The sequence below is a fragment of the Trichoplusia ni genome, chromosome 6 (genome assembly GCF_003590095.1).
Source record: "Trichoplusia ni isolate ovarian cell line Hi5 chromosome 6, tn1, whole genome shotgun sequence".
NCBI classification, from domain to species: domain Eukaryota; kingdom Metazoa; phylum Arthropoda; class Insecta; order Lepidoptera; family Noctuidae; genus Trichoplusia; species Trichoplusia ni.
In genome coordinates this window covers 4,577,582-4,595,765 of record NC_039483.1, presented here as the reverse complement: position 1 = coordinate 4,595,765, position 18,184 = coordinate 4,577,582, and the positions used below count along the sequence as shown (strand labels likewise).

The following is an 18,184-nucleotide window of genomic DNA, read 5'->3' as shown; positions in this document are numbered from 1 at the left end:
ATTTTTAATTGCTCTTTTAAAAATTATTGACTTTTCTAGTCTTTTTTTTCATGAATCTGATTTCGAAATTACTTATTTGAAATAATAATAGTTAGAGTCTGTTTAATTAGCCATTCCTACATACATATATGTAAACAAAAATAGACACCAACACTACCCCGCGGTATCTATCAAAATAATAATAATCATATTACCAACTATAACCCTGTAACCCTGCAATAACCATAATAAGAAGAACACTAAAACAAAACCGTGGTTAACGATATCTCGGTAACAATATAACGGGCCGGTCGTAACCCTCGCCCCATCGCCAACAATTAACTTATTGCAATACTTGAGGGGTTAAATATAGACTAAGTGGTGTAGACGCGCCGCGACAGTTTTGCCGATCAAAATAGACGCGTTTCAAAGATAAAGGCGTTTAAAATATTGAGTTTTTTAGGACTATGGGCAGGTATAGTTATTTATTTATTCAGTTATAAAAGGTACATGTTATACTTATGAAATAATACAGTGTCTCACAAAACAGTACACACTCTTTGTGTGTGAGATCAAAAATATATCAACTTAATTAGGTATTACAATATTAATACGCTGTTTCGTAAGCATATTCATTTCCATTGGTTTTGAAATGAAAAATGTTCGATTTTGATGAGAAAATCTTTTGAATTTAAGATTAAAGATAGTAATTGGGTCTACTACTCTACTCTTAACTTAATTATGGAAGAAACATTATGCATTTGTTATTGTGGATGTCTAAACTATGTATGTTTAATGTAGCTCATAACCTTCACAGCATGGGAAGCAAAATAACGTTTATATGCTGCCATTATTGAAACAAAACAATAATTTCATAAATACAAAATTATATTTGATATAAAAAAATAATAGAATTAAAAAATCTAAAAACCCACGTTTTTAAATGTCAAATTTCATCAAATTTTTCTAGTTGTAAATTGTATTGACATCGGGTTTGAAGCTACCCTGAAAATTTCAGACTGCTAGCTTATCGGGAAGTACCCCAAAATTGAGTTGCAAAAATCCGACCGGAACGACAAACAAACAAACAAATAAGAAAGGGAGTTTACCTATAAAAACGTGGAAAAATAACTTTTGTCTAGTATTCTGCCTATTCCACCCTCTTTATCATCTATAGATAATTGCAAGTTTATAGACAGTTCTGTTATCCCGCCCTATTGAGTTTTAACGCGCTTTTGAGGGCCATATAATGTGTCCAATGTATAAAGACCCACACTTGTCAAATCTTTCCAAAAGCTTATAAAAGTTCTAGGGGTCTACATAAACTGGTAATAGGGATAAAATTTATTTGTTTGTGATTGAATTATAATCGATCAACGGATAAGCATCTTAGTACGAATGATTGCGGTTTACTCTTAACTCTTAAGTGATTGCTATGAAAATAATTGAGTTTAGAAATTAATGAGAGATCGAATGGACTTTTATTATGAAGTAGTTAATTATGATAATATATTGAATGTTCTTGAGAATACAATAGATATATTATTATACGTATATGATACTAGCTATTGCCCGTGACTTCGTCCCCGTGGGTAGAAAATATAAGTTATGATTTATACCTGCCTAGTTTTTTTTTCACATTTTCCATTGTGTCTTCGCTCCTATTAGTCGCAGCGTGATGGTTTATAGCCTTAAGCCTTCCTCGATGAATGGTCTATTCAACACAAAAAGAATTTTTCAATTTTCAATTTGGACCAGTAGTTCCTGATATTAGCGCGTTCAAACAAACAAACAAACTTTTTTAGCTTTATATATTAGTATAGATATAGCGTTTTTGACGTAGTTCGGTATCTTTACATACAATAAAATTTCCTTTATTTTCAAGAATACAAGTTTCGTTCAATGAAAAAAAATATGATTACATATAATTTACATACCGTGTTAACCGTCTTGTGTAGTACTTGAAGATGTATTTAACATCATAGTAGTAAATATTGTAAATCTGAAGCGTTTGTTTATTTGGGCAAACTAATATCAGGAACTGCTTAGTTACAGGCTAAAAAAATCGTTCAGTTTTAAAAGATTAACAAATCCTTACAAACTATCGATTTTATATGTTAGTAGGATTCAGATCAAGCTATTTTGCAGTCGTCTTTCGAACAACTCGTATCTAAGTATACAAAACAAATAAAAAAAATCAACAACTGAAAACAGTGTCACAAAACAATCGTTTTTTTTTAACAAAGAGTTTTTATTAACAACAATAATATAAATGTTTTAATACACATTTGAAAGCAATGACTCGTGAACACAATACTTGGACTTACTTGTAAAACAATCTGTTGTCTAAACAAACAACTGTAACTGTCTGTCTGTCGCTGCATGATGAATTAAAAAATGTATGGATAGGGTTGTCACTGAGCTGTTTTTATTTAATGTCAAAAAGTTTGTTAAACTTTATTGTCAGTTGAAGTAAAAGTGCACATGTAAATAAATTGACAATGAAAGACAAATTAAATAATACAGCATTTTATTTAATCTTAATGTATGACTCAATAATTTCATGGAAATGTATTATGTTTATATTAAAATTATAATTCCCTTTACTGAATAGGTTTGATTTTACCCCGAATTCCGATATTTTGAACAGCTATTTCATACTTCCAGAAGTAATACTTAATTCTATATTGATATCAAAAAGTTTTCGTCATAATATTGTTAATTAACGCAAATTTACTATGCTATTTTATTATATATTACTATACAAAAATTAATTATGAAATAACGTCAACATTTTTCACGCCGTTCAACCCTAAGGCTACCCCATACCACTTATAGAGGACAATAAAAGCTGCAGAGGGTCCGTGATCGAATTATCGGATGATGTAATAGGCGCGATATGCAGACCATCTGATATCATTGCAAGGGTACGAATATTATTTATTTATACGTTATTGATTGCTTTTTTTCAATGGTAATGGAACTAAGAATATTTTTGTTTCATGTTTTTTAGTTGGTATTATTTTTATAAGTTGGTATTTCATTTTTATATTCGAATGAGATTTTACATGAATTTGATGTTTAATTTCTTTACAAAGCCACTGCTGAGCAAAACCTTCTTCTACATAGAAAAGGATTGTGATTGGTTTATTTGAGATTTGACTCTTTTTTGTCGGACCTTCATGTTCTAAGAGGTCTAGTTTTATAAAAACGTTGACGTATCCAAGTTCTTTATTTACTTTTTTTTCAAGTAGGATAAGGCAGAGCAAGAACCACAGTTCTGTTGTTTGGACAGCTTTTGCCATGGTAAATACTCAATTGATTTCTATTAATACCATCAAAATATCTGTGTCGGTCTCCTAAAATACTAAATTGAAAGCAGACATTATTAATCATAATAAAAATTGTCAAAACCAAATGAAATTTCACGTTGCATTAACTTTTAATCCAACAAATTCAATGGACCGTGAGAAATTCACAAATATGATACAGACATCAATAGACCTGTCGCAATGGGACCATCGGTATCACCCCTTTGGACCAAACAAGATGTTCCCAAAGCCAGACCCACAGTCAAGTGCAAAATACTCCGTACTGCACTAACGCAGTACATATTATGGGAATCACGCCTCAATACTAATGCTTAAACGTCCATACTAACTTAAAGATCGTCATTGCAATGAGTAACGTAAACGAAAGAGGTTAAAGTTGAAAATCCATTGACAATTGACCGTGTTACAGTAATTACTTCAACTGAATATCAAACATCTTAAATCAGTTTCTCTTTATCCACGATTTTGAATTCTATGTCTATATCCTTAAGGTGTGTTTTCTGTTGTTATGGAGAATCAATATCAAACGCCAGTTAACACGGTTAATCCCCAAGGGGTACAACAAACCCCAAAGCTTTGTGGGGTACAGATGGAAAGTTTATGAAGGCGCACTTGTTAGCCGAGGGAATTACAAAAACCGTGTTATTGTTTTGTATGGAGGGAGGGAGATTTTATGTATTAATAAAAAGTGGGTGGAAATTGGCGCTTGAATTGTGATTCACTTATCTAATGTAGGATGATAAATGAGAGTGTTGCTTGATGGTACAGCGAACTTTAATATTGTTTTATTTGTCTGTGTGTTTTAATTCGAATACAATACACAGACAGCCAACAAAAGCAAGTAAGACTAGGTAAGTTCGAAGGAAACGATCCATTGAATAATTCAGAAAATTCAGCAATCTATTTTGTTCATAATCATGGATTAGGAAATCGGCATGATTTCTCTATCTATTGTCTTTTTTCTGCTACTACACGTACAGTTGAAATATTCCTGTTATATTCTCTATTTTCCCATCTTCTCCATCAAGATTATTCTCAAAGTGTTGATCAATTCAAACATCATTGACGTCATCAGATAACATTATCCCTATTAACATGTCCAATACAATTAAAGTTTCATCTATCTGATATTAAATATCATGTTCTGCAAATATTAGATCTGTATCATTACCGGGGCGTGGGACTGTATCAAATGTATGTGACGATCTCCAAACATTTACAACTTGTCTCTTGAGGATATCATTAGTTGGGGCTATATCGACCAGTATATCATGAACTATGTCGCTATACTGTTCCCCTAACTTTGAAGGACAAAGGAGAGTGATTCATTGAAAACTGTGGCTCTTATTGTATTGGACGATTCTAGTTTGGCTACTCGAATTCGCACGGGTTTGAGATTACAGGATTAAACAAGTGACAGAAGTGTTATTTAGGGTCAAAAATTGTTTTTGTAAATTATAGGATAGTATTGTGTACTGTATCTTCTATGATAGCGTGGGTACCAATAGAATTTCAAATTTTGGTCATTGATCAAAATACATATTTCAAAAATTTAACTTAATATTAGTTATAACATTCTTAAATAATGAAATGTTTAGCCAAAATTTCTGTATCTTCTTTAGAATTGTATTTAAAATCTGTTTTGACGGTACACGTCAACACAATCTGAGACTCAACTATATTCATCGTTAAACATAATAAAAGTTGTTTAAATTCCTAATTATATCATGAATCTCTTGACAATTGAACATCTAGGTACATTCAAGCCCATAAGTGTACCGAACTCGATCACCGTTGACACATCGTGAATATTTGAGCACAAGACGGTGACGGGTCAGCCTTGTCATCCGTCAAGTCCATTTTAACTTTAAATTTACTCTTTATTTCATTTTTTCTTTCAGGGGGAACATAAAAGCGTTATCGAGTAAGGGTGTTGAAAATAATAGGGGGACTGAGAATTTTTAACATTGAAAAGTTGCCTCATAGAATATTTAAGGCTTTTCGTTTTGACTGTACCTACTCTGAGTCTAGATTGCATGGGTTTATTTTTTATGCATTTTGTGACATCGATTTTAGTCGCTCCTATAGAAAATGTTCGCCAGCTGACATGTAATGTAAATGTTTTACGAAAATTTCAGTCCATGTTTATGTTATTTTTCAACCTCCAATATAGGAGCAGTTAGAAAAACAAAGCTGTTTAAAACTAAAACATACTCCTTTTTCCAGGCAATTGTGTAATTACTAATTAGACTTTCCCCAAACACTAGAATGTTCTCATTACCTAGATTCGTGTTTAATTGATTGTATTGCAGTGTCGAATGAATTAGCTGGGACGGGCGATGTGAGCGGGCTCTGTGGTTCACTAACGAGGCTGGTGTTGCTCGACTAATTGTAGACCTAACTACGGATAGAAGGGGCTGATTGGCAATGATGGTTAATTTTAGGAGGCTCTAATTTGTGTAGGTGTCCAACTGTCCGAATAAACAATTTTTATCTATATTTATATATAAAGTATATATATCTTACTAATATATAAAGCTGAAGAGTTTGTTTGTTTGTTTGAACGCGCCAAGTTCAAATTGAACAATTATTTTTGTTTTAAATAGACCATTCATCGAGGAAGGTTTTAGGCTATATACCATCACGCTGCGACTAATAGGAGCGAAGATACAATGGAAAATGTGGGAAAAAAATAGGGAAAATGATTAATCTTCAAACGTTCCCATTCAAAAATTCCTAACGACACGGACGAAGTCGCTAGTTACTTAATAATAACAGCTAGTTATTTAATAATTAGTCTCGAAATCAAAATTAAGCAAGCGCGCTGAAAACAGCAGAATATTTTTTATTACTTGAGAAGAATGATTTTGATTGATTCATGTATTCATCATCATCATCATCTCAGCCTATAGCAGTCCACTGTTGGACATAGGCCTCTCCATAATTTCTCCAGCGCGACCGGTATTATTTATGTATTGGTTACAAAATATTACTTCTAAGAGTAAATAGGTCAAAACGATCATTTACTTCATTCGATTATAACAAAAATCCTTAACATAAAAGAGATATGTAGTTCTATAAATAACTTTTAACTATTAAAGTGCAATAACAAAAATTGTTCTAGTTCTCATAATCAGTAAGAATTGCAACTGTCAGTTTATGAGATACAGCTTGGAGAATGGCACACAGCGCAGCCTATGTAATAGGGTTCCATTTTACCGTTTAGGAGCCAAAACCTTCAAAACGAAAACTAACAGATTATAGAAAACTAGCTGTTGCCCGCGACTTCGTCCCCGTGGGTAGAAGATAATAATATAAGTTATGATTTATACCTGCCCTGTTTCTTTCACATTTTCCATTGTATCTTCGCTCCTATTAGTCGCAGCGTGATGGTTTATAGCCTAAAGCCTTCCTGGATGAATGGTCTATTCAACGCAAAATATTTTTTCAAATTGGACCAGTAGTTCCTGAGATTAGCGCGTTCAAACAAACAAACAAACAAACTCTTTATAATAGAAAATAGAAACAAAATCCTCTAACGGTCCTTTGCCTCGTCTATTCCATACATAGTTCTATGGCACTCTCACCTCAAATTGCATGCCAGGCCCGGATTATATTTGATGCGGACCTAATCAGTCTCACTTACTACCTAATTGCTTTCCGCTATTCGCCTAAATATCTGAATATGTGTCTACTTGACTGCTTAACGAAGATTATTAATCTTCTCTTAACGTTTTATAATATAGGGTAAAAGAAGGTGATAATGTTTTTGTGTTGATACGGATTTAGGCATACTTTCTAAAGAGATACACGAAATTATGTATTTTTCACTTTTATAGGAGTAGTTTCTTGACGGTTCTTCTCGATAAAAATGTCATTTTGAAATCGCGGTCAAAAGAGGTCTACTTGAACCAAACACATTCAGATTTTGATTTCGATAGAGACCTAATCAGCCTACAGCAAAAGACTAGATGCATCATAAAGACCTAAAATTCAACTCGCTCTAGAATCTAAAATATATATATTTAGAGGAAGTCCGTAAGTTTTAGCCACTGTTTTTCTTGAAGCAAGATGATAATTTCAAGAGTTATTAATTATAGCCAGGATTTGTTTGAAAACTGCAAAAATATATTTTATTACTATTTTAAGTTGAAAAAGAAAAATAGACAACGTATTTTCTGCCCGTGAATTAAGTTCAAAATCTGTGTAGGTACAGTCCAGAACAAAAATAATCCAACCCCTTTATAAAATCTCATTTACATCACGACATATTTCCTTTAATTGGACGAATTATGAATAGTTTTGGGAACTAGGCAAATTATGTTGTCGTGTAGTGACGTACAAATTGCTTGCAGAGAAGCTTATGTCAAACTTGTCATTTTTATTTGTATAGTAGGGATGTCATGAATTGTCTACGAGTTTTGTCTACTCAACTGAATAATATCATTTGTTATTACGTTGTCAAGTTCCATTTGTGAACTATGGTTCTAAAAACTACCTGGATTCAGATAATCTAATGTTCCAGACACGTGTATATTATGTTAATTGCGGTCCCGGAAAACGTTTTTTTGCCATATAAATGAGTTTCAGGGCAAAAGATATAATAATAATGAGTTCATAAAACACAGAGGTTTTCCGATTCTCAGATCTACACAATATTTCATGGGAGTTCGTCAAGCCGTTTCGCAGAAGTCCAATTACGAGCAATTTATATATTAGATTACGGACTACGCCAAAACTGAACACAACGACTATATTATATCATTCTCTAGTAGCGCAGTTCGCACGCTATACCGATTAACATCGGTCCCCAGTTCGATTCCCGACTCGGACGTGCCCTTGCGACTCTGTAAACTAATTTAAGACAAATATCACGCGATGCGGAAAAAAGTTTAAAAGGTTTTTTTTGAGAGTCAATTATTTTAATACGACTTACGAAGGGATATCAGTAATTTTGTTTTGGAGACAAAATTATATACAAATATGTTTGACAAAAAAACCCACAAACTTACATACTGTTTTAAAATTTAAATTATATAGAACATAGATTCAGATTTTTGTACTTATACTTTTTAATATACCCGCCTGGTATCAGCTTAATGACAGTTAAGTTTCATGAAAATCTGGTTGTTTCTTTGGGAGTTAGATACAGGACAAAGAGTCGGACATAATATATATTTGTACCTATACCTTTTGTTTCATTTTATCTATAGGGAAAAACTATTGGCTTATACCTACGATGACAGGCTCTGATGCCTTCACTTCTTGAGCTTAAGTTAAATGGACTGCACGTGGATACTTATCAAATAGCCTACAATAATGTAGCTAAGTAGGTACTTTCTGAGCCTTTGAAGCAATTAAACCATTTAAGTCTATAAGTACCTAGGTTAGTTTTTTTTACACGACTCATGCTTTAAGGATTTTAATAATAATTTTGTCACAGGGCTTTTCAAGCATTCAAATAAGAAGCTCAAAGAGACTCCAGTGCGGGGTCGAACCCGCGACACGTCGCGCTCATTAGGTTTGGCGTGAAGACCTTAACCACTCAGATATCCGAGTGGTCAAAGTTTTAAAATAAAACCCATGTATATTTAGGGTACGATGAGGTTTACTTGGTCTTATTTGAGACTACACTACAAATAAATTTTAATAATGAATAAATAGAAACATATTCAACATTTCGAAACCCCAGGCTTAGAGCGTGTTTCTCCAGACTTTATCTTTAGAGACTAAGATACAGTATAAAATAGTATTACACATTGATGACATTAAACCTCCAATAAGTGTGTCCTACTCACCTATACAATACTCCCATTGTTATATTTAACGAACAACAATAGTTCCAACCAAACGCGTAGGCTATAATGAATATAATGATACACGTATTAACAATGTAAGGTGACTTATAACCGCCGCCGCCGCCGACAAATTATTTCCATCGCTAAACATCGATTATACGGCGACATCCTTTAAAATATCATTTGGGTAACCTTGATATACATCAATATCTTTGTGTTATGAATTCAAAACTGTAATTTCGTTATGAATCACATCCATTGCTGCTTTTCGTAGATGTCACTGATCGTTCATTAGATGTAAACCAGCAATGGTTAAGAAGCGTTTTGGCAGTATGGATGTTGTGAGCGTTTTGTGGTAAAAGCATATTAGGGTTCACAAAAACAATCAGTTTAGTTTTTTCCTCGGTTCATAAAACAAAAGGTTGTAATAATAGCACAGGAGTCACGTTCTCTTATAATGTTGTATTATTGTAAACCTTCTTGATATTAAAATTGTATTACAGATGTAATGGCGGCCTAATTGTCGTTAAATCGTTCGTTTGAAGGGGGCAGGAAACGTGAAGATTTTTTGTTTAAAATCGATTTCGCTTAAAGTAGTTTTGTGAACAATTGTTTTCCGTTGTAGGTGTATAATTTGGGTCTAGCGCCGCTTTTTTTTTTGACAAATAAGAGTAGATCTTCCTACCGAATTGTATTTAATGGAGCGGTTTGTCTTTTGATGATTGCTATTTTTGAATGATGTTAAGTAACGTAAGTTATATATAGGACTGTAATGACTTGAGTATGGACATATTTAAATTATACATTTGAAAATCAATTACACATTAGATTAGATTAGATAGAGAGAATGGAAAATGTCCTTTCCAATAGGGGTGACTATATCAATTTGAAAATACAGTTTTTTACAACTTCCTTTATTTGTCATAGTTAATTACTGACCGTTCGTTATTGCTTACTAGTTTACCCCTTCGATCTGCCTGTCTATCTTTACAAGACAAGCTGATTTCTACTTCAGTCACTTACCATTCCGCATTGATGAATAAGAGCTCTTAGCTATTTTCGTTGAGCCCTTCCTATAAGCTATGTGACTAAAGAGTAGCGGCTTTCTGTACGATTTTGTGTCGTTACCAAAACCCACATTCTGGCTGCCAGCTGAAAAAAAGGCTATTACACTACAGGGAAACTAAAACGGTTTGATGCCGTTTTGAATGAAGATATCATTCAAAAGATGTGAAGAAGATTGTTCAGAAGAAGTGAAGATTCACATTATCAATCTATGTTCTATAGACCTACTTTCGCCACCATTTCTTTCCAAGAGAAATGTCAAAGGCATTTAACACCTACGATATAAAATAAATTTAAAAATACCGATACGAGGAGCACTTCTTTACTCGTATTTGAATAAGTAATTGCATATATATTCAGTTAGCAGTTTTTATTATCCGATACAATTAATTTTATCAAACTTATCGTAGGGTTAGCTGATCGCGACAGTTATTTGTGTGGCATTCAGGGTTATTTAATGCGCTGAGGGCACTCACCGCTATTATAGTGAGCTAGGCTGGTTTTTGCTTGACAAAAGTCAGTTAAACTTACTCTAGAAATACTTACTACTTCTGGAATTGTTCTTTTCGACTTCTAATACACGCAACATTTTTCGTAAAGTTTTAGAAGTAAATGTCATCACAGCTTGCCCGGAAGAATGTGGGTCCTGCGATAATTTTCTCTTCAGTCGTGTTAGATTGCTGTCTTTTCGGGTTAAAGTAAATTTGAGAGGAAAGGAATGGAGAGTGCACCTGTATTTGCGCACACGCTTAATCACTATAATATGTGCGGCAAATCTTCAATTCGGCTGTCGGCGGTCTTCAATTTCGCTGTGTACAATCGCCTATGTTTATTCTTATTCTAATAATCATTTTGCCAATACAATAATTGGACATTTAGTAAGGGGTAGAACACTCAAAATGCTTAGGAGAATACGAATAGAGTCAACTTCAATCCAATTTCCATTAATTCATCGGCAATTGTAAATAGCGGAATTGGAGCTCGGGTGCCTTACGACAGAAGACATCGCCAAAATCGGTCAAGGACGTTATATATAAGTACAAAATACAGATGTAGTTAGATATTGTAAATAGACAAATGACCAGCATTTATTGCTAGTTATGTGACTGAGTGAATTTCAGCGCTCGGTACGGTTATTTATTCCTCGATGAGAATGTAGCGTTATTCAACAGAAATTGTAGCGTCTAGAAATATAATTGAAAAAGTCTTTATTTTCGAAATCCCCAACAGACAGAGATCAGAAACAGTTGCGCTGGTCTTGAGAGCGTATGTATCAGTTTTTCTTTTAGGTGCTTACCCAGCCTTTGATCTTATGTCGAGATGATTCTTATTAGATTGTTGATTCGGATTCTCTTATTATATTAAATAATTCAACCATATACTTGCACGTGAGTAACGTGTAATTACCCGGATTGCTGCTTAACCGTTACATCATTTAATAATGAATCGACCTCACGAAAGCTACTTTAAAAACCTCTGTTTTTATTTACTCCAATTATTGCGTTTTTCAGCAAATTATTATCATTTAGATCACTTTTGCTTTTCCTTGTATTTCTTTGAGAAAATTTTCGTCGGATTTCTTGACTAAAGTGGAGATAAGGGTGAAAGGAGAGTTAAAACAAAACAAATTTCCGGATATTTTAATATTTTATTAAAACGTCCACCTGGGTATAGCCAACTTAATGAAAATTCGACAATTATACAATAATTTACAATACTATTACATTAACGCGATTTAAGACAGATTTCACAGTGAATTGAGCTACATTATAGATTATCACTTATATAAATAGTGTTACAATTAATATTTACATATACTTGGAATGCATACTTTAACTTATATTTAGATGTTGCATAGACAGACAAATTGCCTATCGAAGTTGGGAATTTGACCTTATCAAGTTGTGGTTATTGTAAAAGTGAGACAGAGCTATACATTGCGGCTAGCAGCGTCTTCTTCAGATAATAGTAACATGCTGATTAGGAAGTGTTGAAGGTTGTTCAGCTGATAATTTGACTGTCATTTGTTTTGCGCCAGGCCTGATTCGCACGGGAGCTTTTTTAACGCACGTTAAAAACTTCGTGCGAAAGAAGAACGAAATTCTTTTGTTGGTGTAAGAAGTCAATTTTTATGAAAGTCTAACACGCATTCTTGATTCTTGTTACATTTCTAGGTCCAGACCTCCTAACGTTAAATGTAGATGTGGAAGCGAAAGAGCGCACAAGACTGCGTTATGCGCCGTCTCTTTCTCACACCTGATGTTTCAACCTCTGGCATTTTAAAAGACGTAAGAAAAGTTGAGTATATTTTCATTATGGTTAAGACATTGAGATCTGTAATATAAATGAAAATTTATGTGGAATTGAGTATTTAAACTTACGTCTCTATTTACAAACTTTTTACAATTATTATTAGATATTTATTCGCATATGTAATGTTATAACTTGTGTATATTATTTGAATATGCTGCGTAAATTGTTTAGGCATTTACGTTAAGAGTACGAAACTTAATAGAGGATACAAAAAGTAGAAAAAAACGATTAATAACATTTTGTCAATATTATCGAAAACACAAAATACGTAAATATCTAAAATTCTTCAAATAATATAAATTCTTTATAAATGACAGTGTCAAAATTAGAAATAACAAAAAAAAACACAAGAATGACAATTGCTATCTATTTATAACCGTTTTTTTGATAATTTTAATTAGGCTGGTGATAGTTTTATGAAAGAAAAACTTATGTAAATATGTACATTCCATTACACACCCATTATTTTATTTCGCCATTCAAACGAATTGTTTCTAAGTACATAATATATGAATAAGCAGAGCTGAACATTATTATTATTACACAATATTATTTTAGAATCGAGTAAAACTACCGTTATAATACTGATAAAGTTTATTTACAAATTGTTACCTACATTTATTACTACTTAAATTAAAATAATGCGAGAACAGCGTTCTTATTCGATAGTATGAAATCTATTGTGAAATTGTAGACTAGAGCTAACTTAACTATCAACGCAAATTGCTAATGCGCCTTTCCGCCATGGTGAGTTTGATTAGTGACGTTTATTGACAGTTTAATTCTATTGCACGCTCTTTTTAATACTGCTTTTTTTACGTCACTATGACGTCATTTGCCCTTTAATGTGACAAAGTTCCTGCACTTTAGCAATTTGGGAGGATTATAGTAAGGAAATTGGAAATACTGGATTGTCTATTTGAGGTTACCACCGCAGACCAACTTTTATCGGTTGATAGGTCAATCAGTATGGACATGCTAATGTAAATTGAGCTACCCATTTAAGTCACGTTACACCTCACTGTTTGACTGTAAACGCAAACCGGGACGATTGCGTTTGTTTTAATTATAATGAATACATTCTTCAAACTTCAAACTGTTAAGGCCGACGGATGGATGAAACTGTGACACTATACTGTAACTGTGATCATTGGCGTTGTAACGAATTTTACTAGCTTTATTATATTGTATCGGCTTATTATTCGATACTAAGAAAAGATTGGATGTTAATAAAAATTCAACTATCGCCCGACAAAAGTTAGGTAGGGGTGATACTAAATTTAAGTTTCTCTGTCACTTTGATAAGACATTAAAGGAATATTCAAATTATGTTTTAGTTTTTAAGTTTTGTTGTAATAAAGGCAAGAGTATTTTATTTTTAATATAATTGTTTATAACTAAGTTTTGCCTCTCTTTGTATTTGCGATCTCATCTTACTTAGAATTTGGAGTAACAGTGCAAATTTTATCAGCGTTTATTTTTTCACATTTACAATACATATGCTAGTTTAATTGAGTATGCTAACTGGCCAATGAAGTATCACTAAAAGATTGAAACACAATTATATCTTAGATTTAGCCTGAAAAGAGTGAAAAGATCAAATGTATTTCGCAAGATGTTCAGAAAAGTATTTCAGTTTTTGAAAACATATACACGCATTTTAGTATAAGATGTAGGTATTTTTAGCAGTACTATCATAGTTAAAACACCTTTAATAACGACTGTATGTACAATATTGTCTAAATATTAAGAAACAGCTAAGTACATTTGAGGGCGGGATATCGATCTTCAAAGAAAACTCTGTTAAAAGCGTATTTAAATATTAATTCTCCTTTAAAACAAAGACAGTGTTTATGAAATAGCACAAAAGACTTCATTGGTGATATTCAAACATCAACTTTATTCAAGAGCAATAAGCTTAAAATTTTATTGATTGGATGCCGCCGTTACGTCAACTTTTGTCCTCACTTAGTTGACATACCGTCTTGTCAAACATTTTAAGACGTAATTCATACAATTGTTATTCTTGTAAACATTTCAAATGCCTTTTTCTATCTCAAAAATCTAAATCAACATATAGGAGAGGCGACGGGTGGGGGGTGAGGGGGCGGGGCCGACTGCGCTTGCGCATTCATAAAGCTATTCTGATTCCCTGCCCACGGCTGTAAATTCTGTAAAGCGCTTAAAGCGGTGTTTGACGGTGGTGCTGGCGCGTTGTTAGACGGGTTTTGGTAGTGAAGCGCTGAGAGCTGAGCTGAACCTGGTGGCGGTTCAGGGATATAGCCCTTGCTTAAGGCTTCTGCTTGGAGTGACAGCATCAAGCGGTTTGCTGCTTGTCTCTCGGCTTCGCGTTCCTCAGCTGTTTGGCGTCTGTAACAATAGATGAGGGTTAGATAAGTTTATGAAATGAAGACAGTTTTCTTACAAGGATTTGCTAAATTATAATTAGATAAGGTTTTTAATCCATAAAGCCCCGCGCGGTGCCCGGGGCACCGCGTTTGACATAACGCGACTTTTCCCTATAGCCCCCGCGCGGTGCCCGGGCACCGCACCTGTCCACTCGACTTTAACACTTGAAATCACTGTTTACAAACTACTTTTGTATAAAGAAGTTGAGTGACATGTGTCGTTAGTGACATTTTCTATGTCGTGAACCAAAAACGAAACGTAATCTACGCGCCATTATTTAAAATTTGATCAAGACATTTGTCATTTGCGCGGGCCGTTGCGCTGTGTGGTGCAGTGTTGTTTTTTGCGGATTTCACAAATTTGTCTGAGGTTAGTGCTGTTTTTTCTTACTAATGTGATTATTTTGTTTATAATTATGCTATTTAGGTAATTAGTTGTAAGAAATACATTGTTATAACAATTAGATAAAGCCAGATAAAATCCGTTAGAGTGTTTGGAATTCCGAGTGATTTATTGTGATTTTGTTTAGTAAATACAGTAAAATGCATTATTTATATGCTATTAAGTAATTTGTGCAAGGTTTCACGGCGATTTATTAATGTATTTATCCATTTTTTGTAAAATAATAGTAAGCTTAAATTTGTTGTTATTTATAAAAAAAATATATAAAAATGGCGGTTTGTTGACAAATGTTCAGCCCGTCGATTTTCGTCTTTATCCCGTTAGTTATAAAGTCTAAATCCGAGTGAATTTTTTTTTGTTTATTTTTTTTTTATTTTTTTATTAGGGAATGAAGTGTGTCGATAAATGTACGATATTTTTTTTTTTTATCGATAGTGTCGATTGAAAATTTTAATGCTTTAATATAATTTTAATTAATTATTTTTATTACTTATGATAATATTACGTTTTGAATAGATAGTATTTTTTATCGATAGTTATGATTATATATTGTAATGAGTTTGAAAAATTTTAATTAATTATTTTATTTTTATTTATTACCTACTCATAATAATTTACGTTTTCGTATTATAGTAATATAGTATTTATTTTTATTTGTTAGTGATGATTGTATGTTGTTATATTTTTTTAATTACTTATAGTAATAAAATGTTTCGAATAGATAAGTGTGTCGAAAGGTATGATTTTCTCCGTTTTGTTTTACAGAATGTCAGCTTGGCGTCCAAGTTACGAGGCTCCTCAAGACTTCATCGCCCTTCTCCATAACAGCAAAGACGAATTATTGTTTTTTGTACACATCTGAACAACTTAATTATAAATTGTCAATAAAAATGCCTTCATGTTTTTGCATTTATTTATTTTTTCTTTTATTTTACATGTTTCATCGTAAATAAATATACTTTTTTTAATTATATTGTATTTTTATTTACAAATACTAAATACCTTACAAAAAGACCAATTATCGATAAAGTTTCAAAAAGTGATGGAACATCACTAGTTGTTTCAATGCTTTGCCACGTCAATGTTTATGTGGTTTTATTATAAACATCTCAACGTCTTTCATCTAATTGTTTACGTAATTAGATAGCATAGGCCCTTGTTCTCAATATTTGGTTTCAATATTTGTATATTTCTTGTAATCAAACTCACAGGATGGGTTTAAAAACTTCCAACTAGTAGAATATACATACTTTTTCGGTTTTTATTTGTTTTTTGATTCCTGATACATAGAAAATATATCTATTAATCTTTATTCGTTTATAGAATAATCAAATATAGTGTTTTATGCAGATAAAACTCGTTTTGTAAAAAACAATATTTTCCGACGCCATTTCCTGACAACCTTCACCTGCTGTCATTTTATTTTTGACATTTAGTTCCGGGGAGGAGTAGGTACTAAGTTTCTAAAGATATAAAGAGAATACAAAGATTTGGGACTTATATCATTGGATCATACAAGTATGTATTTGATCCTTTTTGCGTGGAATCTTAAGCATCGCATGGTAGCAATGTGCTTATACATTTTCCCAGTAGCCATTACTTTGATTTTGCTAGGAAAGGCAATTGATTTTCCGAGCAAAATGAAAATCATAGCAAAATTTACACAATTATAATATACATCACATTGCTTTCACAGCCAATTTTTAAAACTTTTTGCGAAATTCGTCTTCAAATAATTCCGAACAAAACAAAGTCACATTTTTAAACTCATCTTCATTAATAAACCTGGTTTAATTAAAGCTTAATCGTGTAACCAGGCCAGACCAACAGACAACACTAATGGTCTGCAGAATTATTCAGTACGCCTTCAATGTTCCCGCTAAATATTAACAAGATAAGGCTAAATCGATTTAACCGATATGACGGATACAAATGCTTGGTGCTATTGTATTGTATATTGTAATAAATGTGGAAATTTATGATTTATTGTTTACATTAGTTTGACAGCTGTCGGGAGTTTCTGTGTGTACAGAGTGTATTGAAAATGCGCTGTATTGCGTGTGATGTAGTTATTGAATGTTAAGGGTGTTGTTATTTTAGGAAAGTAGGGATGTGAAATGTCTGTTTGTTGCATTGAAACTGTTATACTTATCCTGGAAAACCTTAGCCTACTCGGAAAAAAATTGGGTTGCTCGTTCTATGTAAATTGTAATGAGTCTACGAAAATTTTTATCATATTTTTCTTTGACAACCGGAGCAGTTATTCATGATATTGTTAGGTCTAAAACTACCATGAGGCGTGAGTAAACAGTTATGAAAATAAAATTATAATGAATTTAAAATTACGGAAGTTACCATAATCTCTACTAATATTATAAATGCGAAAGTAATGCTGTCTGTCTGTTACGCTTTCACGTCTAAACCACTGAACTTATTTTAATGAACTTAAGAAAGAACATAGGATAGTTTTTATCCCGAATTTTTGAAGAGTTCTCTTGAAAACGCGATATAACCGACCTCGACGCGGGCGAAGCCGCGGGCGAAAAGCTAGTAATAATATATTTGGCAGTGTATAAATACCAGTAGAGGAAGGGAGGAAGAATTCGTCCTACTAGAAAAGAAAATATTCTCAAAATGATGAGATTCCGTAATTACATACCGTTATTACCTGAACATGTTTCAAAATTGACTACATATCACCGCCAAATCTATCACCAGCCAAACCTAATCAAATATTAACAAATATCACCAGCACAGACTAATTATGATCATCGCCCACGCCTTTCTGGCTCTAAATAATACATGAGCAGTACCTAAGGGCCGTAAAGTCATCACTGTCAATTAAGTACTCGTATCTAACTGGTGACAGCGAATTAGTTTTACGAA

At 33.0% G+C, this 18,184-nt stretch overlaps 1 protein-coding gene and 1 long non-coding RNA gene across 2 annotated transcripts in view; one reads left to right on the top strand and one right to left on the bottom strand.

Annotated features, from left to right (window-relative positions):
* Positions 1–13,728: 13,728 nt before the first annotated feature.
* Positions 13,729–18,184, bottom strand: part of LOC113494949 (T-cell leukemia homeobox protein 2-like) — a 35,929-nt gene continuing 31,473 nt past the window's right edge. Inside the window, exon 3 of the mRNA XM_026873489.1 lies at positions 13,729–14,857. Within this exon, the coding sequence (XP_026729290.1) occupies positions 14,557–14,857 (301 nt within the window). The 3' untranslated portion in view covers positions 13,729–14,556. The remainder of the gene's footprint in view (positions 14,858–18,184) is intronic.
* Positions 15,019–16,192, top strand: LOC113494951. Its single transcript, XR_003400688.1, has 2 exons — positions 15,019–15,265; positions 16,064–16,192. It is a non-coding gene; the product is annotated as an uncharacterized LOC113494951 (long non-coding RNA).